This window comes from Natrix helvetica, assembly GCF_964273705.1.
Source record: "Natrix helvetica genome assembly, chromosome: 10".
In the NCBI taxonomy this organism is placed as follows: domain Eukaryota; kingdom Metazoa; phylum Chordata; class Lepidosauria; order Squamata; family Natricidae; genus Natrix; species Natrix helvetica.
Window position 1 is genome coordinate 7,368,779 of NC_138561.1, and position 27,715 is coordinate 7,396,493.

Here is a 27,715-nt window from a genome sequence, read left to right on the forward strand (position 1 = left end):
GGTGTGGCATGGCTTGTTGGGCGTGTCAGGGGAAGGATATTGCAAAATGCCCCATTCCCTCACGATCAGCTGGGACTCGGGAGGCAGAGAATAGATTGGGGTGGGGCCAGCCAGAGGTGGCATTTACCGGTTTTCTGGACTATTCAAAATTTCCGCTACCGTTTCTCCAGCACTGGTCAGAATCTGCTGAGTACCACCTCTGCTCCTTGCCCTAAACAAAGTCAGCAGTGTGGCATTTGCAGGCACCATGAGGGGTGACACACACACCACTACCCAGTCCTGCAGTGTGTGAAAGCTGTCACAATTAAATTTTAAACGATCTTGAAAAATCAGATAAGTTGTGAGATTTTGGCAGAACAACACTAGAGGCTTGAGTGAAGAGAGCTGATATCTTGCAAGGTTTAATGATCTGGCAAGAGGGCAGACAACGGAAATAAAGAATTTGAGGAATGCCTGCTCTGTGACTCTCGGAGACGGAAAAGGGTGGGGCCCCGGCGCAAAAAGATTAATTGTCCCAATTAAAAGGTGCAAAATAAAATTAAAACGGTATGAGATTCCCTGCCTATCTCAAGGTACATGGACCAAACTTCAAATTTAGCTGTTCCATCTGATGGCCTTCAAGAAAAATAAAGGGCAGAGAATTTGGACAGAAACGGGGAGCTGCATAGTTGTAAAATGCCAGGGAGGGTAGTGGGGTGATTAGGAACTGTGGCAAAGGGATTCTTTGGGAAGAAAATGAGGTTTTTTGCAAACGGCGTCGACCGCAAAGCTTTCTCTGTCTTCATTACAGTTCGAAAGTTCCCGATCTTGCCTCTTGCGTTTGTTGAGCAAGGTGTGATTGGCGTTTTCAAGGCGTTTGCCTTCGGGGAGGCCCAGAGTTCTTAAACAGGCGATAGCCGCCGCTTGCTCTGCTAGCTTCTTGGATTTTTCCCTGGAAAAAGAAGATGGGAATATGGTTACTTAGGAGTCTGAATTTTGATCTTGTAACCAAGGGAATACTGCAAGAGTTGTAAGTGCGAGGACTGGATGGACGTCGCTTCCTTCAGTGCTGTTGCAACTTCAAACGGTCGCTAAATGAACAGTTATAAGTCAAAGACTACCTGCATACATAATGTTCTGACGGAGGCGTCACAAAATCACGAAGGCGACTCCTTGTCCCGACAAAACCCCTTTCTATTAAGCTAACGTGAATTCCTCTCATTCACATCCAGCAAAGTCCTGGCAAACTGTCTTTCAAGGGTGAATTTTCAACCACAGACCTTATCAGGCTTGGAGAGATGCCAGGACGATATCTTCCAAACGTTGTACAAGGAAATACTTGGCAAGGAGTCTCTGAGAGTCACGAACAAAGCTTCACACTAATTAAGCGAACTAATTGTCTCCTGCAAACTCCACTCCCCTTTTACTCCTCTTTATTCCCTATGGGAGGGGCCATTCACTGTCCACCTGTGACTTTACTCCCGAGTCGGCCCTTAGCTGTTCCCTTCTCCTTGCAGCTCTGCGCATGCGCACACTGGGAACAGGCTCCAGCTGATAATTGGCATATGGCCCTGGCCCCCTCTCTGCCTCCGACACAGAGCCCTCATCAGAGCCTTCCCCAGACTCCAGGACTGGCCCATGTTCCTCCCCAACCCTCCTCACTGTCCCGGTCTGCCACCAGCTCTGCTGGCGGGCCACGACACATAGAGCTCAAACTCTATATTATGCAGTGTATCTCCTGCATATATGGCTGGTCCTCGACTTACAACCACAATGGAGCCCAAAATTTATGTTGTTAAGCGAGACATTTAAGTGAGTTTTGCCCCCATTTTACAACCTGTTGCGGTGGCACAGTGGTTGGAGTGCAATACCACAGTCTACTTTTGCTGACTGCCTGCAATTTGGCAGTTCAAATCTCACCAGACTCAAGGTGGACTCAGCCTTCCATCCTTCCGAGGTGGGTAAAATGAGGACCCAGATTGTTGGGGCCAATAGGCTGACTCCGTAAACCGCTTAGAGAGGGCTGTAAAAGCACTGTGAAGCGGTATATAAGCCTAAGTGTTATTGCTATTCTGTAGCATTATCATTACTCCTCTCTTTCCGCGTTGTCATGAACAACTTCACTCTCTCTAGCAAATCATCTCCTTGTAAAAAAAAAAAAACACTTCCCCAAAGGCTGCTTACCATAATGTTGAGCTGTATTTTTGCCCAGCAACCGTCACAATGGAACAGAACAGTCGATCCTGCGGTCTTTCGATCTAAAGCAAGGTGAGAAACGAAGGGAGGGTTGGATTTGAAGTCAACGCAAGCGATCCACCATTCAATGGGCCTTGGAATGAAATGTTGGCGAAGCTATCAAATCCCCAACAGGTGCGGCATTTCCGTTCGAGGCCGGGAGCAACCAGCCGCCGTTAAAAGCTAGGATCCGGAAGCTTAAGGCAGCTGACCCACCGCATTCAAAAGAGACTTTCGGTTCTTTAGTTTTCCCAAACAGCTGCTCCTCCAGAGGACAGAGCAAAGTGCTGGTTGAAAAGCTGGAGAATTTCAAAGGACAGTTTGTGGTACAAGAGGCTTGGGCCTAGTGTGCAAGCGGACCGGGTCAACCCCCCCCCCCCCAGGTACATAAGGAGTCGATCTTGTAGAAAGTATAATTTGCACACAGCAGCGATAACACTAAAGTTGATTTTTTATGCAGGTCGTTAAAGTTTGCAAAGTGAGTTTTATTTTTTGTATTTCTTTAATCTTTACTTAAAAGGTGAATGTGTATTCCTCTGGGACGAATTGCAAAGAAAAAAGGAATGTTAATAAATGTTTAAAAACAAAACGTATTTTTCGGAGTATAAGACGCACCCCCCCCCCAAAAGAGCGTGGAAATGTTGGTGCATCTTATATACCGAAAGTGCCATTTTTGGCCTCCTGAAGCCCCGCCCCCGGATCCCATTTTGGTGAAAAAGGGGCTGTTTTTTGCAGAAATCGAGGCGTTTTTGCCTTCCCCAGTCCCCAGAAGCACTCTGCAAATTGACTCTGATTTTGTGAAAAATGGTCCATTTTCTGCCTGTTTTTTGCAAAAACAAGAGTGTTTTTGCCTGCTGAAGCCTACAGAGTGCTCCTGGGGGCCTGGGAAGACAAAAACCTTTTTTTCTTACTACCTCTTTGAAATCTTGGTGCATATTATACACCGGTGCGTCCTATAGTACGAAAATATGTTAATCAATATTTGCATAGATCCCCAACTTGCTATGTGAGCTAAAGTTTCAAGAGGACAAAGTTCCCTATTCCAATCAAATATTTATTGCGCTCATAGACCAGCATAAGGAGATTCCCTATGAATGATGGGGGGGGGGGGGTTACTGTGGATGGGGGCTCTACAGATTCAACAGCAAGAGATAGATGCTGTGACAGAGGAAATATTTAGATTAAATAAACAGATAAAAGGAGTTACAAGAGGAAGCATGAAAGATTCACCAAAAAGTTAATAAGAGTTGAAATTCTAAAAAAGGGCGAGAGAGGATGGATAGATATAGAATATTTTTTTTAACGTGGTGGTTATTTTATTAAGTGTTACCAAAAAGAAGCAGAAAGTAGAAATTAGGAAAAGAGTACTATATATACTGAAATATAATAGAACATATAATTACTATGTATACACAAATGTTAGGTGGAAAATTACGATTATGCCTATTTAAATGGTAATGTCATTATTAGAATTGTATGTAAAGTATATTGACGCAGACAAATACATTGTTCACGAAGCACTTATGGATGTTAAAGAAAAAAGTCATAAATAAAATTATATATACTGTATAAAAAAAGAAGAAGATTCCCTTTGGGGAGGTATGGTTTAAAACAAACGAATTTCGTCATATGGCATCTTACTGTTTCATAAGCAGGTTGAGGCAGCTTCTCTTTCCTGCACCATTCCAGAAGGTACATTTTGGGGGTAATTTGTGGGGGATACTCTCGTCTGAAGAGGAAAAGAAAAAAGAAAAGGAAACACATTGTACGCAAAGTGCAATTAAAATCGTGGCTTAATGTGATGCTTTGAACACAGGCAACTGTGCCGTATCAAGCCAAGATTAAATAGCCTCTGGCTTAGCGTAACCCAGAAGCTATCTCAATGTTTAGTCTTTCAAAGAAACAGAGGATGCGAATTATCTCACTTACTTATCAAACTTAACTGCCATTTTGATGACATCTGTGTCTTCCTTGTGATCCTCGTTATTCTTTGGGTTCGTGGCTTGTAGCAGAACCTTTTTCTTCTCCAGTAAATCAGATGCTTCTTGGAAGAAACTACTCATCTCGAAAACTTCACTGGTTAAAAAAAATCGAATTAATTCTAGAAAATGTTCTCGGATTTTGAAAACGAAAATATATTTATACGGGCGCTTTATCAACAAACATATACTTGCACACTCACAAGCATACAGGTAGCCCTTGACTAACGAAGAGTTCATTCGGTGACCGTTTAAAGTTACACACTGAAACATGTGACTTATGGTCATTTTTCACACTTGGGACTATTGCAGCATCCCCATGGTCACATGATCAAACTTCAGATGCTTTTATGATGGTTGCAGGGTCCCAAAGTCACGTGATACATTTTGCGATCTTCTGACTAGCAAAGTCAGTGGGGAAGCCAGATTAACAACTGGGTTACTAACTTAGTAAGAGCCGAGGGGGCTCAGTGATTAGAATTCAGTACTGCAGGCTACTTCTGCTGCCTCCTGGCTGCCTGCAATTTGGCAGTTCGAATCCCACCAGGCTCAAGGTTGACTCAGCCTTCCGTCCTTCCGAGGTGGGTAAAATGAGGACCCAGATTGTTTGGGGGCAAATAGGCTGACTCTGTAAACTGCTTAGAGAGGGCTGTAAAAGCACTGTGAAGTGGTATATAAGTCTAAGGGCTATTGCTATTTTCCTTCCTTCCTTCCTTCCTTCCTTCCTCCCTCCCTCCCTCCCTCCCTCCCTCCTTTCCTCCCCTTCCTTCCTCTGCACAATGATTAGAATGCAGTATTGCAGGCTAACTCTACCCACTGCCAATAGTTCGAATCTCACCAGGCTCAAGGTTGATTCAGCCTTCCATCCTTCCGAGGTGGGTAGAATGAGGAGCCAGATTGTTGGGGGCAATGGGCTGACTCTGTAAACCGCTTAGAGAGGGCTGTAAGGCACTGTGAAGCAGTATATAAGTCTAAGTGCTATTGCTAGTGCTATTATCGACTTAAAGGATTCACTTAACAACTGCGGCAAGGAAAGTGGTAAAATGGGGCAGGTTTCACTTAACCACAGAAATTTTGACCTCAATTGTGGTCATAAGTTGACAACTACCTGTATTAGAAAAGCACTGATTGCACAGTAAAATGTAAAGATGCCTCTTTGATCAAATAAGGTAACCTCTCCTTTAAAAGGAGCTCAACTCTTGAAGACACATAGACACATGTTATTTCCTTGGCAGGAGTCCGACGGCCACTGCTGTCTCCTTCTGATACATTCAGCCTAGGCAAGCCAAAGCTCTGAGATTTGTTGCGTGTCTCCCATACAGGAACAAGCAGGTCTAACTCTCCTTTCGTTTTTGAGTTCCAAGTAAAACAGTAACAGGCGTATCTGTTCTGTCCCATGATTCTAATGAATACGCAGACACAGGATTGGCTGTCTGCCACGACTAATTACGGAGATAAAGCCACCCCTTGGCTAGGAGCCTAGAAAGTTATCTTCAAGAAACCAAGATTAGACTTACGGAATGCTTTCTCAATGGCTAATAAAATGGACTGTTGTTTCCTGCAAAGATTCCCCTCCCATCGCTCCACCTATAAACTCTTTGGGAGGGGCCACAACAGCTGTCCCTATTTCCTTCTATGATGTCTTCTCCACAGCTGCTCCCTTCTCCTCTCAGCTCTACGCACACGCACATCAGGGACAACCTCCCTCTGTTCCTCCTCGCTGCTCCCTGACTCAGATGCCACCTGGTGGCCAACAGGCCTCTCTAGTTCCTGCTCTGACTCCAAACACCCTCCAGAGTCTTCTTCATTCTCCAGAGCAGTCCCATAATGATCTGAGCTATCAGAGTCCACCAACAGCTCAGCCGGCCGCTGCTGGGCCACAACAGTATCCCACACCAAAGTGTCAATCTTATCCCTATTTACTTGGGAAGAGGCTTCCTTAAAGACTTACTTCTGAGCAGTTTTGAATACAAATGTCGTTTTCGCATAGATTCAACCTCTTAGAGGTCTTTGGGGGGATTTTCAATTTAAAAAACTAACATCAATTTTAATGTTAACATGTATGATTTTAATGTTTTGTTGCTTTTACTTCATTGTAAGCTGCCTCTAGGCGGGATGGGCAGCATATAAAATTAGTACACTGTTTTCCTGAAAATAAGACCTCCCTGGATAATAAGCCCAATCAGGCTTTTCAGCGCATGTACGAAAAATAAGCCCTCCCCTGAAAATAAGCCCTCCCCAAAAACATTGCAACACAGCAGCAGCCATGAGGTGACCCCACTCGCTGCCTCCTGCACCTCAAAAATAATAAGACCTCCCCGAAAATAAGGCCAAGTGCTGATTTCGGGGGAGGGGGGTTCAAAAGAAAATAAGACCCTGTCTTATTTTCGGGGAAACACAGTAAATAAACAAACAAAGCATGCAGCGTTCAAAAGAACTCTTGATAATTTTACAATAGGTTGTTACATTACTTTGAATAGTATAAGATGAATAATATGTAAGATTAAATTCCACCAGTGATAAGAAGAATAGAATTATTTTAACAGAACAATAGGAGATTTTCTTCCAGCAATGGCAGTTAGCGTGCTTTAAAAAAAGATGTAAACAAAAGTGCCACGTTTTTGTATTAAAAACTTTTAACGAATATTTTAACACATTTGCATGTTTGTATTTTACCCTGTTGGCTTTATCCAGGGACACTTTTAATTAAAATGAAAAGCATGAAAATGCCCTTACCAGATTTCCTGTAAAGACTGTGCAGCGTGCAACTTCTTTCCTTGTGCGTTTTCTAATTGCTCCCTTAACATCTGGCACAAGCAATACTTTGTATTGGTATAATGATTATCGTATCTCACTGCCTAAGGAAAACAAGATGAGTGACAACCCTTTAACAAAGGAGAAAGACAAGTTTTAGAATAAGAAAGTTCAAATACCATATTTTTCAGACTACAGGACGCACCGGTGTATAAGATGCACCAAGATTTCCAAGAGGCAAGTAAGAAAAAAAAGATTTTGTCCTCCCTGTCACTGCGTTTTTTTGTTTGCCAGCTGTGCTTAAACTCTAAGACATACGGTAGACTGAGCTGACTCGTATCACTAAGCTCACTACGCATGTCCACATTTTTTTTTTCTTTGTTCGCCTGCCAAGAAGGTAGGCGGGAACGCTGCCAAAATGTAATTATTAGCTAGTAAATTTTGTTTTCATTTTCTGTACAATAAAATGTGTTTCTTAGAATATATCTCGGGTTTATTTTTCTGAATTATGAAGTATACTTCAAGGAAAAACCACGGTTCATCCCTCATTAAGTACAATTACCCCAGGAGGGGAACAGGGCTGAATTTCCACCCTGACACTCCCTGGCCCCCAGCAGCACTTGGCAGGCTTCAGGAGGGCTGGGGGAACGCAAAAACGCTCCCGTTTTTGCGAAGCATAGGCAGAAAACGGGGCATTTTTTGCAAAAACGGAGGCATTTTTGCCTTCCCTTCCCCCAGGCCTACTGAAGCCTGCAGAGTGCTACTGGAGGCTGGGGGGAAGCAAAAGCACCTCCGTTTTTGCAAAAAAAAGGGCCTGTTTTTTGCCAAAATGGGACGCGGGCACAGGGCGTTGGGAGGCCAAAAATGGCTGTTTTTGGTGTATAAGATGCACCAACGTTTTCATGCTTTTGGGGGAGGTGCGTCTTATACTCTGAAAAATACGGCAGTTCAAATTTGGTCTCTGATTTTTTGTAAACAATACCCAGGTTCACACATGGATTTGAAACATTTGTAAAAAATAAAAAATAAAAACTTTTTTAAAAAAGAATGCGTACGTATTCTTTCATTAATAAGTAGGAATTTTAGTATTTTGTAGATTCTTTTAGATTGCTCTTACATGTTTATTCGTTAACAAGTAATTCATTACGATAATAATAATGAAATAATAATCTTAACTAGTAAAAGCAACTTGGATATAAATTGCAAATTGGGACCTGGGAAAAAGACTTATACATTTTATTAACAAATTTTTGTTTAGATTGTTGTTATAAAGATGTCATCTTTTTGGGGCCTGATGAGAGGAGATGTGATATAAAGAGTAAATAACTGTTAGCTAAACACAATAATAACAAGGAAATGTTAATGGATAATGTCCAATGATATCTACATGTGTTGGTATTGGTAAAAGCAATTAGATACAAGCTCTAAATAGTGAATTGGGGGAAAAAGGGGGGGGGGAAATGCTTAGATATTTTATTAATTGATTTCTTTTTCAGAATATGCTATAAAGGAGTAATGTTATTGGAGGTTTATTGAAATTGCTAATGAATGTCAGTAGGTAGTTGTCTTTAAATACAAATGATTTCAGATAAAAGCATGTTTAAATAATTTTAGTTAAGGGAGAATGGTGGTACATTGATAGTAAAATACATAAAGATTTTTGATTTAAAATGTACAAATCAATATGAATTAAGTATTAAGTAATGATTGTGGTAGAAACGCACGAAATCCATTTGTAACCAATCGACACGCTTTCTACAAGATGTAATGAAGGATGATTCTTGTTTGTGTTTTTGTTTAATTAAAACAATAAAAAAAAAATTCGGAGAAAAAAAAAAGAATGCATACGTATTTGATATATTCCTGCATGACGTCCTTCAGGGGCAAAGGTCCTTCCTTCCTGAAGACCGAGGGGTTCCACATGGCGGCCCGGGCCACCATCACGGAAGATGCTGCGGTTGCCTCCCGGAAGATCCGAAGGTCAGAATACGCTTTGACGAAATCATGAGATCCTCCGCTGAAATCAGATGATGACGATTTGGCATTAGCAGCAGCGGTGCAAGAACAGGATGCCAATGGCAGGTTGGATGTTACATCTATGAAGAGACTCCGTTATCCAGATCAGGGGTCACCAACCTTTCGGGCCTCTAAATTCATAATTTTAAATCCCGCGGACCACTAATATGATCTGCCTAATGACCGGGTGGGTGGGTGTGGCTAGGTGGTCATGTGACTATTTGTCCCTCCCCTCCCAGCCACTGCTCACCTCCCCATCCGGGCTCCTTAGGGCCCCAACAGGAAGCAGTTGCTGGCGCTAAGCAGCCCACCATGAGAAAGAGTTGGCAAAACAGCTCAGTTCAAATTGGATCTGACCGAGAAGGAGGCTCAGCAGAAGCACCTCACTGAGGACTACGAGCATAGGCTTTCCAATTTCTCACTTAGCAACATAAATTTGGGGCGCCATTATGGTCGTTAAGTTGAGGATCACCCATATACGCAGTAGATACTCTGTCGAATGCAGAGTTTGAGCTTTAAGGACAGGTAGTTCCTTGACTTGCAAATGTTCATTTAGTGACTGTTTGAAGATACAACGTTTGAAGAACATTGCAAATGCTCATTTAGTGACTGTTTGAAGAAAGTGACGTACAACCAGTCCACTGCAGAGATTCACTTAACAACTGTGGCAAGAAAGTTTGTACAATCAGGCAAAACTCAAGTAACCAATGCCTCACTTAACAATGGAAAAATTGGAGTCAGTGGTGGTCGTACTTCAAGGACTACCCATAGAGCAGATGCCTGAAGCTCTGCTTAACTGCAGAGGAAGCAACATTCAAGTTCACAGTGCACTTTGTCAATCCGTGCAGCTTGTTTGCACCAAGATTGGGCCCTCCTGCCTCAGAGTGAATTCGTTCTACTTACTTGGCTATTACTGGGATAGAAACTGCCTCGGAGATGGCTTGGATGACGTCGCAGTGGACAGGGTGCTGAGGCCTCTCTTCTTTCTTCCTTCAAAAAGGAAAAGATCAGGGATTAGCAAGAAGGCTGAGTCAACCTTGAGCTGGTAGAGAATCGAACTCCTGGCAGTGGGCAGACTTCGCCTGCAATACTGCATTCTAACCACTGCGCCACTGGGGTTTTTGGATTTTTTCTTTTCTTTTTTTGCAGTAGAGCCTGTTCTACCAATTGCAGTTCCAAGAGTTTTATGGTGTAGGACTCATGAGAATTTTTTTCCCCTTTTCAGATGGAGAATTACTTTACCTTCCATGAACAGCAATTGCAGCAACTCCAGCCTGCTCTATCCTCTTCACCAATCTTAGCGTTTCTTCTTCCTGAAAATGGCGTGAGGCAGTAGTGAAATTCACAATTTTTTTTACTACCAGTTCTGTGGGGCGTGGCTTGGTGGGCATGGCAGGAGAAGGATACTGTAAAATCGCAATCCCCACCCCACTCCAGGGGAAGGATACTGTAAAATCCCCATTCCCACCCCACTCTGCGGCCAGCTAGAGGTGGTATTTGACAGTTCTCTGAACTACTCAAAATTTCCGCTACCGTTTCTCCAGAACCTGCTGAATTTCACGCCGGTGTGTGTGTGGGGGGGGGGGGGGGGGCATTCAACATTCACCCAAGGTTTGCTACTTAACTTATCTGAAGCTAAATGTGGATGAGGTTCCACATAAAAAGTACCGTATTTTTGGGAGTATAAGACACACCTTATTCCTTCAAAAAAGAGGGTGAAAATCTGGGTGCCTCTTATAGACTGAATACAGCATTTTTGGCCTCACGAAACCCCGCCCCCTTTTGCAAAAATGGCCATGCATGGCCTTTAGGAGGCTTCCAGAGGGCTCCTGGGGGCTGGGGAGAACAAAAATGAGTTTATATGGCACCCGAGGAGCACTCTATAAGCCTCCTAAAGGCTATGCATGCCCTTTTTGTGGACAAAAAATGGGCTGTTTTGGGGAGGTCTGCAGAGTGCAAAAACTTATTTTAAAAAATTTGCCTCTTCAAAATCTTGGTGCGTCTTATACTCTGAAAAATACGGTATGCACCTTTGGCGGGGGGGGGGGGAGAGCAAAAAGCTCCGTTGGATTTGGGGTGGTGGCGCATGTTGCAATGAGTTGGACTTGCCCAACTCATTACAACATGCGCCAGGTTCTTTGCAGGCACTTTGCAGCCCCATTAAGCCCCAAATGATTTCCAAGTACAAGTCCTTAAGTGAGATTTATTGGGATGGGATTACAAGAATTACAGCAAACCAATTTCCAGTTTTGAGGAAGCAGGTAATAGCATCTTGGCGCTGTATATTTAATATCTGTCAAGGTGTAAGCAATTAGAACAATCAAGTAGTAATTTTATTATTTGTTACCTCTCTCCCGAGAATCTCATCAGATTGTTTGCCTTCCCCTGGGAAAGGCTCAATAAGGCTTCATAGATTTAGGGGGCAGTCGTGGTTACGAGGTTTACAGCTGTGCAACGATTCCAAGATAGGTCCTTGCTTGACCCCTCCCTCCAGCCTAAGTGTCAAACTTCCCAACATCAGCTTCCTGAATCTTTATCAGGGTGGAAACCCACCCACCCAAATGCGGGTGCTGCGTTTGAATCCAGTGTGCCTTTGGAACCCAGGTAACTGTGCCTTTCCCCCCAGCAAATCAGGTTGAACAAATTGTGTTGGTACAGAATGATGTGTTTGGGGCACAAATGCTCTTCCAAAGCATGCAATTCAATGCACGGAGTTCACAAAGGCTAATCTCAGTATCTCCTGAACTCCAATAAAGGATTCTACACCAGTTGGGGCCACATCTGATCTGGGCTCTTATCCGAGAGCCATCCTAGGCATGTCTACTCAGAAATATTTGGTCAATTCTCAATTGAATGGGTCTTATTCACAGCTAAGGGAATATAAGCAGCAGCGAATATTGTTTCTGGTGTCTCAAAGGCCACGTCGTCTAGATGTTGGGGCTATTTCTCACGCCAATGGTTGAAACATCCAGGGTCAAAATTAGGTGTGGTCACTGTTATTTCCCTTATTGGTTCACATTTTCACTCAATGCAATTGCTGCTAACAAACAAAGCAAAAACTGTATTTTTGCATCAAAACACTGGACCGGTCTTTTTTTTTTCTTAGACATGCTATATCTGAAATATCGTAATATATTCTTACCGATGACAAAATTCGGATTTTGCAAGTGACTGGCTTAGAAACCCCATTGACGAGCGTAGTCAGAATCTAAAGAACAGGAAATAAGAGCAGTCTTTTAAGAATCAGAGACGCAGAATGACTGCTTGGAAAACTTAGGTGAATCCTGCAAAAGATTATTTCCTCATTAGGAAATGCCATCTCTCCACAAGTTCTCAACCAAATACCATATTCTTCCGACTATAAGATGCACCGGAGAATAAGACGCACCAAGATTTTGAAGAGGTAAATTTAAAAAAAAAAAGTTTTTCCACTCTGCAGACCTCTCAAACTCTCTGCATGCCTCATTTTCTGTGATACACTGAATACAGCATTTTTTTTTTGCCTCCTGAAACCCTGCCCCCTTCATAAAAATGGACGTGCAGAGGGTTTGGGAGGCCTGCAAAGTGCTCCTGGGGGGCAGGAACGAGCAAAAATGGAATGTGGAGGCTACAATCTTCAACCGTGAGAGCCAAGGACACTTCTGTAGGTGTCTGCCAAGATGTGGACTGTTATCAAAACAAAAGGCTGATTCCTAATTGGGCCATGGATGGGAGGAGGGGGATGAAACTCATCTTTAACTATGCAAGGCTGCACGAGAAAATTTAGATTTGGCTTTGCTTTCTTCAAGTGCCAAAGTGATAGACTCAGTAAAGTTTTGCTTTTGAAGTCCCTGAGCATGCCTGCTTTTATTGCGTCCATTAGTTGGAGGTTGACAGTGGCGAATTGGCCCTGGCGAGTTGTCCTGGGTCGAGTTGGGCACAGTAAGTTGGCTGTAGAAAGTTGGCTGTGGTAAACTGTCCTAGATTGAGTTGTCATAAACCCAGAGGGGAGATAGGAGAGAGAAGGGAAATGAAGAAAGGGGGGGGAAAGAGACAGGGATAACAAAAAGCTAGCAAAAAAAAAGTTAGTTGTGACACCTGTACACTTTTGTTAGTTGTGACACCTGTACACTCCAGTCAACCGTCTCATGCTCTGCTACCTTTTGCAGCCCCCTTCAGTCCCTCCAACCTCCGCCTGCTTTTATTTTTATAAACAAGCACAGAAAACGATAAAACGTGGCACTCTGCATACTCACAGATTCTATTCTGTCTGGATCAGACAAGAGTGCTGCTCCCATTCCTCCCTGGGAAAAAACATACACATTGTTTGTCATTTCAGCAGCCCAAAATATCTCAAGGGGGTTCTACAGGTAGTCCTCGACTTACAACCGTTTGTTAGGATTCAGCACAAAGTGTGAGCTTAGGCTCCAACTGCTTCTTCACAGGAGCAAAACACAAACCGCCCAAAGTTGTCCTGCTTTAGAAAATTATTGATACATTTTACATTAGTCTATTAACTTTGTTGTCTTTGTCTGGTGGAAAGTTTAGACTCACACAGGAAGCCCTGTGTGGTTCTAAACTGCTTTCCTACACCGATCATGCTACCAGATCATGCATTAATTTGAAAATACAAGGAAATGAATGGGAAGTAGTACAAGAGTCTGCAGAGATTCTCAGTCATCCAGCTTGTCCCAAAGGCGCTTTTTTCAGGAGGCAACTAGACTTTCTTGCTTTTTTTTTCCTTTTGAAGATGTTTTGCTTCTCATCCAAGAAGCTTCTTCAGCTCTGACAGGATAATGGGGAATGGAAAGATTTATATTCCTGGCAGACAGCTGGTCATTTGCATCCTTTTAGAGGGTCGTTGAGGCCACTTGGAGGTTTGTCTGTGTCCTCAGGGTCACCTGAGTGGTGCAAATGGTTCCTGTAGTCTGCAATTTTTTCCCTCTGGCAATCCATTCCTACTCCCACACCATTCCAAGGGTCTTCATCCCAAAATTGTATAGCTAAAAATCTATGGAGATTCTCAGTCATCCAGGTCATGGTTGCCCCAAAGATGCTTTTTCAGGAGGCAACTGGACTTCCTTGTTTTCCTTGGAAGACGTTTCCCTTCTCATCCAAGAAGCTTCTTCAACTGAAATAAGCGTCTTGGATGAGAAGCGAAATGTCTTCCAAGAAAAACCAGATAGTTGATGGTTTGTAGCGTCTCAATAACTCTGAAGTGAATCAGGAAGTCAACAGAACAGCAGACACATTTTTCTGGAGTAAGCTAGAAATTCACATATTTAGTATGCAAAAAAGGGAAACTTGGTTTGAATGCAACTGGTCAAAACAAGGAAGCGGCCTGCACTGTTAAATCAGCCAAATGTAACAGGATGGCTGCATGCAATCTTGGTCTAATGTTAGGTTCAAGCAAGAAATACTGATGTCACTTCCTTAATATGACACAATTGAAACACGAAAAACTCTGATTGGGATTCTGGCTTCCTGAGAGAAAAACAAGCAAGCAAACTTATTCCTAGGTCATTCTTAGAACAATTAGACACAAGGGCAGTTGTTCCCCGAATGCCATCACTCTGCTTAACAACTAATTCCCACGGCGTTGTCAAATAATTTACTAAGACTGTATTACTATTATGCTTCTCTTCCTTCCTAGTATCTATCTCTTCCAACTTATTACTATAACCATGTTGCTTGTATCTTTCAATTATACTGTTTTTATTGTTTCCTAATAGGATTTGATAGCTTATTAATAACCTATGACTATCACTAAATGTTGTATCTTTTTATTCTTGATGAATGTATTTTATCCTCCTTATGTACACTGAGAGCATCTGCACCAAAGATAAATTCCTTGTGTGTCCAATCACACTTGGCCAATTAAGAATTCTATTCTATTCTATTCTATTCTATTCTATTATTCTATTCTATTATTCTATTCTATTCTATTCTATTCTATTCTATTCTATTCTATTCTATTCTATTCTATTCCATTCCATTCCATTCCACTCCACTCCTCTTCATTCTATTGTTTTTTTTAAAAACCCAAATTGTTTTCCTGTTCTTGGACACAAGGTTTCTGTTAATATACTTAGCTACTATGTCACAACACACAATTCTTTCAGTTAAGCACAAATGTATTTGCAGCCTGCAAATTCGTGTGTGTTTGTGTGTGTGTGTGTGTCTGTGTGTGTGTGTGTGTGTGTGTCCTTTCAAAGGCTTGAAAGAAAAAAGTGTTTTATACTTTTAGAGTCTTCGATTAAATGAATAAGAAAATTGACGTAATTCAAAAGATGATCCAAGTTATGCAGACATTCATAAAGTCGGAGGCAACCATAAATATGATTCAAAAAGAAAAAAAACACCATACCTTTGTGGAATATTGTTTGGGGCATCCCATGTTGACATCAATGCCAGCAACGTCATCCTCTCTGAAATGACAAGGGCAAAAGGACAGTCACAAACACATAAGGAGATTCTAACATTTAGAAACACACAACGCTATTAAGCAATTCATTTTCAGAGCGACTTGTAAGTGGCCGAAACAATTGTTTGTTCTATCATCATTTATTCTTGAACCTTTGCTTCAGTTTGTTTATTTTGCATTGTCTTAATTTTACATGGTTGCATGTCTCAAGTTCATTGCCAGAAGGATCAAAATTTCTCTTTCTCCAAACCAGGTACAGCTCATGTAGTAGTAGCAATTTCCGAATCAGTTTCCAAATACTGATTTTTACAAGAATCAGAACAGGTCATACATAAATTGCATCTTCACCATAGAGAATGCAACTCCATTTTAAATTACCGTTAGTTACCTCTTACTGTGCTTTTATTGAAGAGTGACAAGCATTTTCTAAACTGTTCTGCTAATTAATTCTGCTAATTAATTCTAATTAATTTACAAGAAAGTAATACTTTGCATAAGTAAATAACAACTTTAAGCTATCACCAGTCCTAAAGGTAAACTTTCCCCTCGCACATAAGTGCTAGTTGTTCCCGACTCTAGAGGGCGGTGCTCATCTCCGTTTCAAAGCCGAAGAGCCAGCGCTGTCCGAAGACGTCTCTGTGGTCATGTGGCCAGCATGACTAAACGGCAAAGGCGCATGGAACACTGTTACCTTCCCACCAAAGATGGTCCCTATTTTTCTACTTGCATTTTTACATGCTTTCGAACTGCTAGGTTGGCAGAAGCTGGGACAAGTCACGGGAGCTCACTCTGTTACGTGGCGCTAGGGATTCGAACCGCCAAACTGCCAACCTTTCTGATCGACAAGCTGAGCGCCTTAGCCACTGAGCCACCGCATCCCTACATCACCAATTCTAGTCACCCATAATTTCCTTAGTGAAAGAATACATTTGTGCGTGTTATTAGTTAGATCAATGCTATCTTTTCTTCCAACAGGAACTCAAGGCAGACAATGTAAGTTCTCACCTTAGCCACCCAACAATTTTGTGAGGTTTGTTACGTTGAACAGCATAATGGACCCAAGCATACCCCATGGCTGAGGGGAATTCTCTAGCTCTAACCCAATGCTCTACACCAGGGTTGTCTAATCTTGGCAACTTTAAGACTTGTGTCTGGCTGAGGAATTATGGGAATTGAAGTCCACAAGTCTTAAATTTGCCAAGGCTGGACATCCCTGCTCTAAACATTATGCCAAACTAAAACTGTCAAGTTTTATTCCTGAGATATGCAAAATGTAAAAGAAATAAAACATTATACAAATGGAGAATGTGGAGTGGACCTGCAACCCAGGCAGACTTAACTGGCAAAGCTAAATGCCAAGTAAAATTAAGTCTATACTAGATCCCATTTTAACTTTCTTTTTGTCTTTATTATCATTTTTGAGGTTTTAGAGCAGGGTGCCAAACTCGATTTCATTGAGGGCCGCATCGGGGTTGTGTATGACCTTGGGAAGGGGGGTAGGCTGAGCATGGCCAGCTTGACATCTCTCATGCCAGGGGGCGCCTGTTGTGGCCCGAGTGCTTTGTGAGCAAAAATGGGTTCAGAGCTCCATTTTCGGCTGCAACAGCCTCCTGCAGCCTTCTGCCAATGAACACGGAGCTCGGTGTGTGTGTGTGTGTGTGTGCACCCTCTCTCTGAGCTCCATTTTCATTGGCAGAGGGCTGCAAGAGGCTGTTGAGGCTGAAAACGCAGTCTGGGAGGGCCGTGCATGGACCTCCCAAGCTCCAGTTTCGCTGGCAGAGGCACTGCGTTTGCAGGGCAGCCCCATGGGCCAGATCTAAGCATCCCACGGGCCGGATCTGGGTCCCGGTAGGCTTGAGTTTGACACCCCTGTTTTAGAGGGAGGAAGGAGCTGATGTAGTTTTGTAAGCATTGTTATAATTGGTTTTAACCCCCCTGGGGATGTTTTCACTTTTGCTTATATAGCAGATAAGCTGATGAGCAATGTTTGAACATAACATCAAAGAAGTACAATACATAAGTAGCATGCATGTAAATATATTCTGACAAGATACATACACAAGTTTGGCTACCGCCAAGGCTCTCTCGGTGTCAGCTGTGCCCTGAACAACAGTAAGGGGGGGGAAAAAACATACAGGATTACTTTTCTAGAAAGATTATTCTAGCTCATTCTTCAGTTCAAGAGCTACCCAAAGTAATCACATATACATTAAAATAAAAGAGGCAGTCCTCATTTAAAAACCCTAAATAGGGACCGGCAATTCTGTTGTTAAGCAAAGCAGTCGTTAAAATGGGAAATCACATGACCACAACTGCACTTTATGGCTGGAAAGTGACAAGACTGCTGTCATGCACAAAGATTCAGGACCATATGCGAAGTGGCAGTAAAGAAGATTTATTGTTCAAGGTCATGCATAAGCGTTTCAGTCAAATAAAGTTTAATACTAAATAAGAATTAACGGAATTCAGGAGGAGTTGGACTTAAGACCATTTGTGGGAATATAATGATTCTAGACTGATGACTCACTTCACTCTGCTCTCCAGCTCTGCCTGCTCTTCTCAAACCACTACTTAAGTACACACCTTCAGCTTTTGTTTGCCAATTTCCCTGCCCCTTGAAAGGGTCACATGCCTGCTTCCTGTCTTGTGTACATAGAAAGCAATGCAATTATGCCACAGCGTAACATGTTACACAGATAGCTTACTCTCTTGAAAACTCTTTCTCTCATTCTCTCTACTCCGTGAGAGGTGGGGGAAAGATCGGGGAAACAAGAGATTACCTACAGAAATAGCTTTCTTTCTTTCTTTTCCCTTGCTTCTTCTTCTCTCTCTCTTTCTTTCTTTCTTCCTTTCTTTCTCTTTCTCTTTCTTGGAAAACCGTGCAACTTATTTGATTGGATAGGATTCACTTTTTCCTAATGAAAGAGCCTAAACAAACTTTTGAAACAAATCAGCAAGCTTCCTTCTCTTGCAATGTCTCGTCTTTTTCTTCTTTCTTTCTTCTTTTTCTTTCTTTCTTTCTTTCTTCTTTCTTTCTTCTTTCTTTCTTTCTTTCTTTCTTTCTTTCTTTCTTTCTTTCTTCTTTCTTTCTTTCTTTCTTCTTTCTTTCATTCATTTCTTCCTTCCTTCCTTTCCTTTCCTTCCCTTCCCTACATGATCAACCCAATTTTACAACACTTTTGTAGCAGTTGTTTTACTTTACCAATTGGCTTTTGTAAATCAATCAGATTCATACCATTTGAAAGACAACATGGTCTTTTTCTCTTTCACATGTCCTGAATACCACTCTCTCATTGGGGGCAACGAAGTCCACAGTGCCAAGGATTTCTGTGAGACACAGAAGAGAAAAAAAAACTGCATTAAGGACTTAATTAATAGATTGTTAAATAATTATAAACACACCCATATTGCCATTCGAGATTTCACTTCTTAGATCATCACGACGGATTACAGGCAGACATTAAAACATGATATGCGTGCTGAAAGTTCAGTTTGCAATTTTATTGAATTTGCTGGATAGGACACTTTTACAGAAGCTCTGAATACTTCCAAAGCAAGGATCCTTCACATATGTGTCAAAAAAATACATATAATAATCTTTAAATAAAGTTAAATATGCCAGCAATTTATAAGATGAGCCATAAGGAAAAACAATAGGTCAGTATTATATAAATGTTTAGCTTAGTTTACAGCTGGAATGATTAATTATCAATACCATCATTTGATGAAAAGTTTATAAGCTACATACTGTATGCAAATATGCACCAACCAATTATTACCATTTTTACTACTGTTAATTTCAGTTCCACCAAAGACACTTTAATTTCTTTAACAAGCACTTTATCTAAAGAAAAGAAACAACATTAATCACTGTCTTGAGCTACCAGTTAGAAAAAAAACAGAACTTTTTTTTAAATTTTTCACTCAAATATCAAATCAATACTTGCCATTTACAACTCTTTTGCATTGAAGCATCTTTATGTCAATCAGCTCCTTAAAGAAAAAGGCAAAGGTTACCAAAGAATTTCACCTCAACAGAAAACAAAGAAACATATATTCAATTTACTCTTATAATTTCTTCTTTTTAAACATGCATCCTAAAGATTAAACTCACATATGTGCTAACTATCTGTTACATCATTGTAAATCTGTTAAATAATAACGCATCTTTATGGTATCATCTATCTTATTTTAAAGAGTAAATTGAATACATGATTTACAATGATAATCAATGTGCTAACGTATATTGGGATGGTAACTACTGATTCTATATGCAATTGAAAGAGGTGATGCACAAATGTTTGCGACCAAACAATATGCTAAATAGATATGTAACTGATGATATTTTTAATGTATGTTTTTGTTTGTTTTAAAATAAAATACTTTTTTAAAAAAAGAAAACAAACAAACAAACAAAAACAATTTTAAAAAAGCAATCCCCTTTTTCCTTTAGTATAGAGCAGGGGTGTCCAAACTTGGGAACTTTAAGACTTGTGGACTTCAACTCCCAGAATTCCCCAGCCAGCTGGCTGGGGAATTCTGGGAGTTGAAGTCCACAAGTCTTAAAGTTCCCAAGTTTGGACACCCCTGGTATAGAGAAAAGGCAGAAAGACAGCCAGGCTGTTTTCTTAAGAAAACAATGAGTGGCTTGTTACTTCTGAGGTATTTCAAGACTAGTTTTCAGCTCCCTAGTGGGTTCTCTTCCCGGTTAGTAATTGGTCAATTTGCTGAGACAGAGCTAATTATATAAATACTGAAGAGACTTTTACAATCAGAGTCCCAAACACTTCAAATATGGTGTCTAGCCATCTACTTGTGAACTCAGTTCAGAGTATTTCCCTCTTATGAATTGCTACATAACGATTAGTATACATCAGTGATGGTGAACTTTTTCGGCACGGAAGAGTGCTGAAAAGGGAGCGCAACCCAGAAGAGGAGCAGCCCAGGGGGCAGGCACACACCGGAAAATGAACTTCGGGGTTTCCAGCGTGCGCATGCGCACCGACCAACTCTTCCAGGTATTGTCGTGAATGTCCGCGCAACAATCAGCTGGCCAGCACGCATGCTCACGCCGGAAAAGAGAAGGCCAGGTCTTCCAGTTTCCGGCACCGCTGCACACATGAAGGACAGCTGGTTGTGGCGTGCACATGCGCGTCAGAAACCCAGAAGAGGAATGGGCAATGGCCAGGCGACATGGCTCTGCATGCCACTTCGGGAACGTGTGCCAGTCGCCATCACGGGTATACATTATGTGTACTGCAGAGGTCAGAAAGAGGGCTGGGAAATTATAAAGAGACCCCTCACATTCTGGATATAAACTGTCAAAACAAGTAGACACAATTGCAGGTTTTTCCCCTCTGCTGAACACCCATTTATCAGAGTAGTGTCTTATATATCTAAGTATATATTTACCCAGGTAGTATGGGTGTATTACTATTATCCTTCTGATCTTTTCTACTACTTTCCTCTATTGATATCCTATGATTATATTATTTTATTGTTTGAATGTACACTGAAAACATATACATCGGAGACGATTTCCTTTTTTGTCCAATCCCACTTGGCCAATCAAGCCATCTGTTCTACTCCAATTCTGTTCTCTCCTGAGAACAATCTGAAAGAGATGAAGACAGCCGGGTCCCCTACCTCGCAATATACAATATCAGCACCATAATCCAAAGCCAGGAGTCTCATCGGCAGGGTCCCAACCCTCACCATTGGAGCCAGTATGGTTTTATTCGTGAAACTGAGGGCTACGCGGTTCATTGGCATGATATCTTTGGAATCAGCTGAAAGAAAGGAAACGGGAGGGGGGGGGAACAGATTCAAAAATTAAAGAGTCCCACTGAACTGAAGTAGCATAAAAACTGTCCAATTAAATTAAGTATTTGCATAAAGAAAGAAAACCATCTATTGCACTTATAACAATCATCACAGCACCCAACCCTAGCTTAATACATCTTGTTGCTATATAGCAGGGATGGTTAACCTTTTTGGTGCCAGGTGCCCAAAGCGCATGTGTGCGCAACCCCAAAATGTAATGCGAGTGCCCCGCAGTGCATGTGCCCCTCCCCCATGCATGCATTCGCACATCCAAGGCGGCCAGCTGGCTGGGCGCGAGTTACGCATGCATGTACGGTGGAGCTGGGCTGGGGCGATGGCTGGCATACCCGCAGAGAGAGCTCTGCTTGCCACCTGTGGCACGCATGCTATAGGTTCGCCATCACAGCTACCGTAATTTTCGGAGTATAAGACACACCGTTTTTCCCCCTAAAAGAGGGTGAAAATTTGGGTGATTCTTATACACTGAATGTAGCCCTACCCACCCACCGTTCCCACCTCTGCCTCCCAGTAATTTACCTCCTTGCAGCAAATGGGAAAATGGGGCTTGTGGAGGCTGCAATAGGCTATAGCAATCCCTGAGGCCTGAAACAGCTGGTGATCGGGAGGGCGCTGATCCCAAATTGCTGGGAGGCAGAAGCAGGTTTTTTTTTCCCTTGTGCTAATCAGGCTGTTTGCTGCAAGAAGGTAAGTCAATAACTATAAATGCCTATAGAATGTTCAAATTATTAGACTTATTTTTTTAAAGAGTGCTTCTTTATTGTTCTAGACAGCTTAACAAAATGAAGCAGCTTTTTAAAATAAATGCTTGATCTGAAGAGGCCCAGAGCTATTTTATCTTCTTTTAAATGGCAGAGAAATAACTATACTTCCAAAAAGCACATCCACTTTAACAGCAATCTGTACAAGTACAGTCTGAAATGTAACACTACAAACAGGGTGTATGGTCTGTACTGTTTGCTGTTTGTTGCAAGGAGGCAAATTGCTGGGAGGCAGAAGCAGATTTCCCCCCCTTATTTTCCTCCCCAAAAGCTAGGTGCGTCTTATACTTTGGAGCGTCTTATACTCTGGAAAATATAGTATACAGAAAAGAACGTACTCTAACCAAGTTAAGATTTGATTCTGATAAAATAGCTGAACTTAGACAAGTAGTTGATTTACAACCATTAACTCCACAAGGGGGCTCCCTCTGATAAGGGGGGAAAAAACTCCAACACTAGAAATTGCGGTGACATTCATGGAAGGGGGGTTGGGATAAATAAATACCACGGCAGCGCCAGGTTATCAGCTACTTTACTATATTTTCATGCCACCTTTTTATATGTAACTCAAAATAACGAGCCTATTATTTAACCCTCCCACCTCTTGTTTTTCCCTACTCGAATTAGAATAGAATAAAGCTGGAAGGGACCTTGGAGGTCATCTAGCCCAGCCCCTTGCTCAAGCAGGAGAACCTATATGCCATCTCAGACAAGTACCCTGGGCCGGAAGCGTTGCAGGGGGTTCTTGCTGGGCTCAGCTGTCCCGGGGGAGCTCGAACCTTTCCCTCCGGCATGAGACGGCTGGGCTCGGAAGCGCCTCCCAGCTCAACTCACCAGACGCCGGTTCCCATCGCTCGGGCCAGCCTCCGCCGCTCCCGCGCATGCGCCAGGCGACGGCATATGACGTCAGGGTCTTGCGCTTTCTCTCCCTTTCGCCAGATTCAAAACAGAGATAGGAAAGGGTAGACATGCCCACGTGTAAATAAACGCCAAAGTTGGTGTTTTTCCCCCCTCGAATTAGCATAGTACAAGTATGCTTACCTAAACGTTCAGTGGATCTCACATCAATAAAATCATGCCTCCGGCCTTGGCTAGCCGTTCTAACGGTCATAGGGAATGTCCCATGTTTTAAACATTTCCATTTTTTAGGGTTACCAACCGAATTGATATAATCCGATTGGCTGAAAAAGTATTTTTTTGCTATTCCTCTAACCCATCAGTTCATATTTTGGTGGCCCATTTCTGACAAACTGCAATTTTATTAAAATAGTACAACCCATGCATGGATAATAGCTGTCAGCTGATCTCTATATTTACTCTAAATCTCAAGTCATCCTCTTATGAAAACCATCATAAAAATGATGAAAAATCCTAATGCCGCAAATTGAAACATTCTATTTTCAGAAAGAGAGGCTCCTCTACATTTTATAGTCTATGGTTTTTAAGCGCCTCGACTGAGAAGCAACAGGAGGCGAGGGCGACATGAAGTCATCAAGGGGCGCCTCCGCCGCGAGGTCTAACTACCGCGCCCGTTTTAAACGTCATCCATTGGCGACCGTCGCGTTCTCCCGTACCGCTCCATTATGGCCCTCTTGCTTTGGGGGATTCGTGGACCCGCGACGGCCGCCCGATTCCCCTCGCGGCTGCCGCTGGCCGTGCGCTGCTGGCCGGGGCGCCAGGCCTCCGGAGCGCCCCCGCCCGACGACCGCGTGGTGCGGATCCCCCACGCTTGGAAGCTGAAGTTGGAGCAGGCGGCGTCGAAGCGGCGGGAGCGACGCGGGAACCCCGAGAGGGAGGTCGGCGCTTCCTTCGGGGAAAAGCTGCTGCTGCGGACCCGGAGGCAGGAGCTGAGCCAAGCGGCCCGGCACACGGTGGGCCGCCTGGACAGGCCGCGCTTGGTGTCGGACGGCTGGAAGCACCGCTTGTCCCAGGGGGATTACTTCCAGCTGGAGCGGACGCGGAACGAGCCTTCTCGGGAGGCCGCCGACGGGGACGCCCCGTCCACCTTCCTGGAGCTGGGGCTGGAGCCCCGCGTGGCCGCCCCCTTGCAAGAGATACTGGGCATCTCGCGGCCCTCGCCGGTGCAACAGCGCACCATCCCCGCCCTTCTGAAGGGGGACCACGCACTGTGCGGGGCGGAAACTGGCAGCGGCAAAACACTGGCCTACCTGCTGCCTCTCTTCCAGCGGCTCTTGCAGGCCCCAAAGCTCCCTGAAAAGGACCTTTATGCGACCTCTCCACGCTCTTTGGTGGTGGTGCCTTCCCGAGAACTCGCCGGGCAGGTGCGCAGAGTTGCTGCCCTTTTGGCTGATCCTTTGGACTTGCGGGTGAAGGAGATCGGCGGAGGGCGGGGCATGGCCATGGTTCGGCGCCGGATCCATCAGGGTCCCACTGACCTCCTGATCGCCACGCCGGGTGCTCTGAGCAAAGTCCTGAAGAGGAAGATGTTGTCTTTGGAGAAATTGCTCTTCTTGGTGTTGGATGAAGTGGACACCTTGCTGGATGCCTCATTCATAGATCTGGTGAAAGATATAGTTCAGCATGCTTTCTTGAAGGATGTCGTTCAGCAAGCTTTCCTGGACCCGAAGTTTGAAGATAGGGATGAGGCTTGGGATCCCAAAGCCCAGCTGGTGGCTATGGGTGCCACTCTTCCAAAGGGCCTAAGTCAGATGTTGAACGAATCTGCCGATCTCTCCAACTTCACCGTGTTGACCGGCTCAAGTTTGCATTGTCTTCAGCCTCACGTGGAGCAAAGATTCATCCGTATGAAAGGCTGTAACAAAGTAGCAGAGCTGCTACAACTCCTCAAAGAGCGAGGGTCCTCCTCTGGAGCTGTTATTATTTTCTGCAACAGAGCCAGCACTGTTAACTGGCTGAGTTACATTTTAGACGACCATAACATCAAACATTTACGCTTGCAGGGAGAAATAGCAGCAGATGTACGAGCGGGCATATTTAATGCCTTTCGGAGAGGCGAGTCTGACATTTTGTTGTGTACTGATATAGCTTCCCGTGGATTGGACACCATTCATGCAGAGCTCATAATTAACTACGACTTCCCTTTAACATTGCCAGATTATCTGCATCGGGTGGGGCGAGTCGGTCGCATCGGCAGTAAATTCCTTGGGACTGCGGTCAGTTTTGTAACCCATAGGTGGGATGTAGATCTTGTTCGGAAAATAGAAACGGCAGCTCGCAAAAGAACCGCACTCCCAGGACTAGATATAGTTGTTAAGGAGTCTTTGCATAAAAAGAAAAAAACCTGAATTTGCCTGGAGGGCCAACAATTAATCTAATGTTTGAAGCAATTCTTAATATATTTCGGACATTTTGTGTATTTGATTTTGGACCACTCAATTCCTTAATAAAACTCTGCTAATATGTGGGAACTGACATGGAACAGCCAAAAAACGCAGCTATCCTATAAAAACACGGAGCATGCTGTATTCACCAGTTTTATTCAACATATTAACATATGTTTTGCATTGTTCAAATTGACATATATTACTAGCTGGATATTCGCGCTTCGCTATGAAACTATGCGATCAGGCATGTGATTAGAATCAGCATGTTAATATAAGGCAACTGGCAGTTGGAACAGAGTTCTTTTCAGGTGGGGAGGGGGAGTAGAACGTCTAACTCTAAATTTCAAGGTTGTAGGATTTACAGTTCTGGAGATTCCGTGATGAGTGAGTGGTATTTGGCTTATATATTATATAGACTAGCTGGATACCCGTTCTTCGCGACAAAACTCGGGTAATGCAGGAGAAATTTGGTTCACAATCCGTTGGCTCAGTGGTGGTGGGTGATTGAAACATATAAGGGAATATCGCTCCCACCACCTTGAGTCCAGAAGCAGTGCCATAGGTGGAAGGTGTAGATATTTTGGTGAGGTACCGATGTTTAGCCCAAGACCGCTCCTGAGTGAAGGAGTGGAATGTCTGCCAGTTTGGCAGTTGAACTGGCAGTTGAAACAGAGCTTTTCGGGTGGGGAGGGGGAGTAGAACTCCTTAGCATCAGAGCATGTTAATTACAGTATAAGAAATAGGAATAATCTGATGGTCATTTCGAAAAATTGTTTCTTAGCGAGCCCCTAGAAGCCAAGAGGAACCTATGTGCCAAATTTCAAGTTTGTAGGCTTTTTCTGGAGATTTCGTGATGATGCGTGAGTGTTGTTTGGCTTTTAGATATATAGATTCTACAAATGGTAAAATCCAGCAGTTCAGGTACAAAATGGTCTGATCCTCAGCCATGCCAAACCCCCTCCAGGCTCTACCATTCCAGGTGCAATTTGTTAAGTTTCCTGGAAATAATATTGCACAAACCGGAAGCAGTTCAATGCCGACTGTTTATTCCATTCTGAATTCAGAAAATTGTATACAGCTAGTCCCCGACTTACAGTAGTTCATTTAGTGATCATTCAAAGTTACAACGGCACTGAAGAAAGTGACCTATGACCATTTTTCACACTTATGACCGTTACGTCAATCCCATGGTTACGTGATCAAAATTCAGATGCTTGGCAACTGATTCATATTTATGACGGTTGCAGTGTCCCGAGGTCATGTGATCGGGTTTTTTTGAAACATTTTTACAAGCAAAGTCAATGGGGGAAATCCAATTCACTTAATAACTGTGTTACTCACTTAACAACCAGTGATCCACTTAACTGTGGCAAGAAAGGTCATAAAAGTGGGGCAAAACTCATTGAACAAGTGTCTCAGCAACAGAAATGTTGGGCTCAATTGTGGGTCATAAGTCGAGGACTACCTCTGTATCCTTAATTTTGTTTGGGCTATTATAGTCCAGTGGATGATATACTCATTGCCTATACAGGCAGGTCCCTGGTTTGAGGTTTCTACAGACCGCTTTGCCTTACCACATTATAGGTCTGTGATCCCAGCCAGTCTCTTAATCCTTGTGGAACAGCAGAGCTGCTGCAGTAAATGTAATGGAGTTGTTTGTCCCACCATTTTAGGACATTCGAGTTCTTTCCATGCAAAATCAAACCTCTTCCCAATGGTTCTTCTAACCATTGTTTGTGTCTTTATCATGGCTGCTATAACCACCACCCCCCATGACTCGTATACTATCAGGTTGGGTTTTTTTAGCATCAGATCTACTTTTGCTGCTGAACCTCACCAGAAGGTTTGATGCATAGCAGTTTTGCTTTCGATGCCAGAACACAAATGTTAACAAGCGAAAGAAGTGCCTCTGGGCTTGTCTAGAGTGCTTTGAGGAAGGTGCTGTGAACATTTGCAGCCACCCAGCTTACCCTGAAGAGGCAGACCAGGCAGTAATATCCAAGGTCTCTTAAGTGCCTATTTAGAGAATATGTTAAAAGAAAGCCAAGGAGCCGTTAGAGGAGAGAATCATCATTGTCTCTTTAACCATGGTTTGGCTGCATGTGATCTACATCAAAGCAGCTGCTATTTCCAATCAGAATGGACAACTCGCTGCAGGACAATTCAATTATTCAAAATAAATTATTTTCATTTTTGTCATTGACATTTCATTCTGTCCCTCCTTTGGCATCCTTTCTGCAATTATTCTATCCCGCCACGTCTGTGGTTTCACCCAATATCCAGGCATAGCGGTGCTTTCTCACAGCCTAATGAGCAAGCATATTTATTCCACCCACGGCAATCAGAAACGGCCATGTTCTTGCATCCTTTTTATCCAGATGCCACAACCCGTAGAAAATCTGAACTGCAACGTCTTGACTTAAAAGGATGAAGGGTGACCTG

The 27,715-nt window shown here is 43.1% G+C and overlaps 2 protein-coding genes across 3 annotated transcripts; one reads left to right on the forward strand and one right to left on the reverse strand.

Annotated features, from left to right (window-relative positions):
- Window positions 1-383: 383 nt before the first annotated feature.
- On the reverse strand, window positions 384-22,846 carry DUS2 (dihydrouridine synthase 2). 2 transcript variants are annotated; one of them, XM_081963354.1, is made up of 16 exons: window positions 22,803-22,846; window positions 21,013-21,155; window positions 19,314-19,359; window positions 18,602-18,693; window positions 17,425-17,468; window positions 15,310-15,370; window positions 13,199-13,246; window positions 12,106-12,171; window positions 10,206-10,276; window positions 9,867-9,953; window positions 8,796-8,964; window positions 6,930-7,051; window positions 4,144-4,290; window positions 3,856-3,943; window positions 2,164-2,237; window positions 384-931 (listed from the first exon to the last, which is right to left on the reverse strand). In XM_081963354.1, the coding sequence occupies exons 2-16, from the start codon at window positions 21,136-21,138 to the stop codon at window positions 700-702; spliced, it is 1,473 nt and encodes a 490-aa protein (XP_081819480.1). In that variant the 5' UTR covers window positions 21,139-21,155; window positions 22,803-22,846; the 3' UTR covers window positions 384-699. The 2 variants fall into 2 exon arrangements, with proteins under 2 accessions (XP_081819480.1, XP_081819479.1); XM_081963353.1 differs by having other exon boundaries at window positions 22,686-22,826.
- A 664-nt stretch (window positions 22,847-23,510) lies between these two features.
- DDX28 (DEAD-box helicase 28) lies at window positions 23,511-27,472 on the forward strand. Its single transcript, XM_081963581.1, has one exon. The coding sequence runs from the start codon at window positions 23,552-23,554 to the stop codon at window positions 25,232-25,234; it is 1,683 nt and encodes a 560-aa protein (XP_081819707.1). The 5' UTR covers window positions 23,511-23,551; the 3' UTR covers window positions 25,235-27,472.
- The last annotated feature ends 243 nt before the right edge of the window (window positions 27,473-27,715 follow it).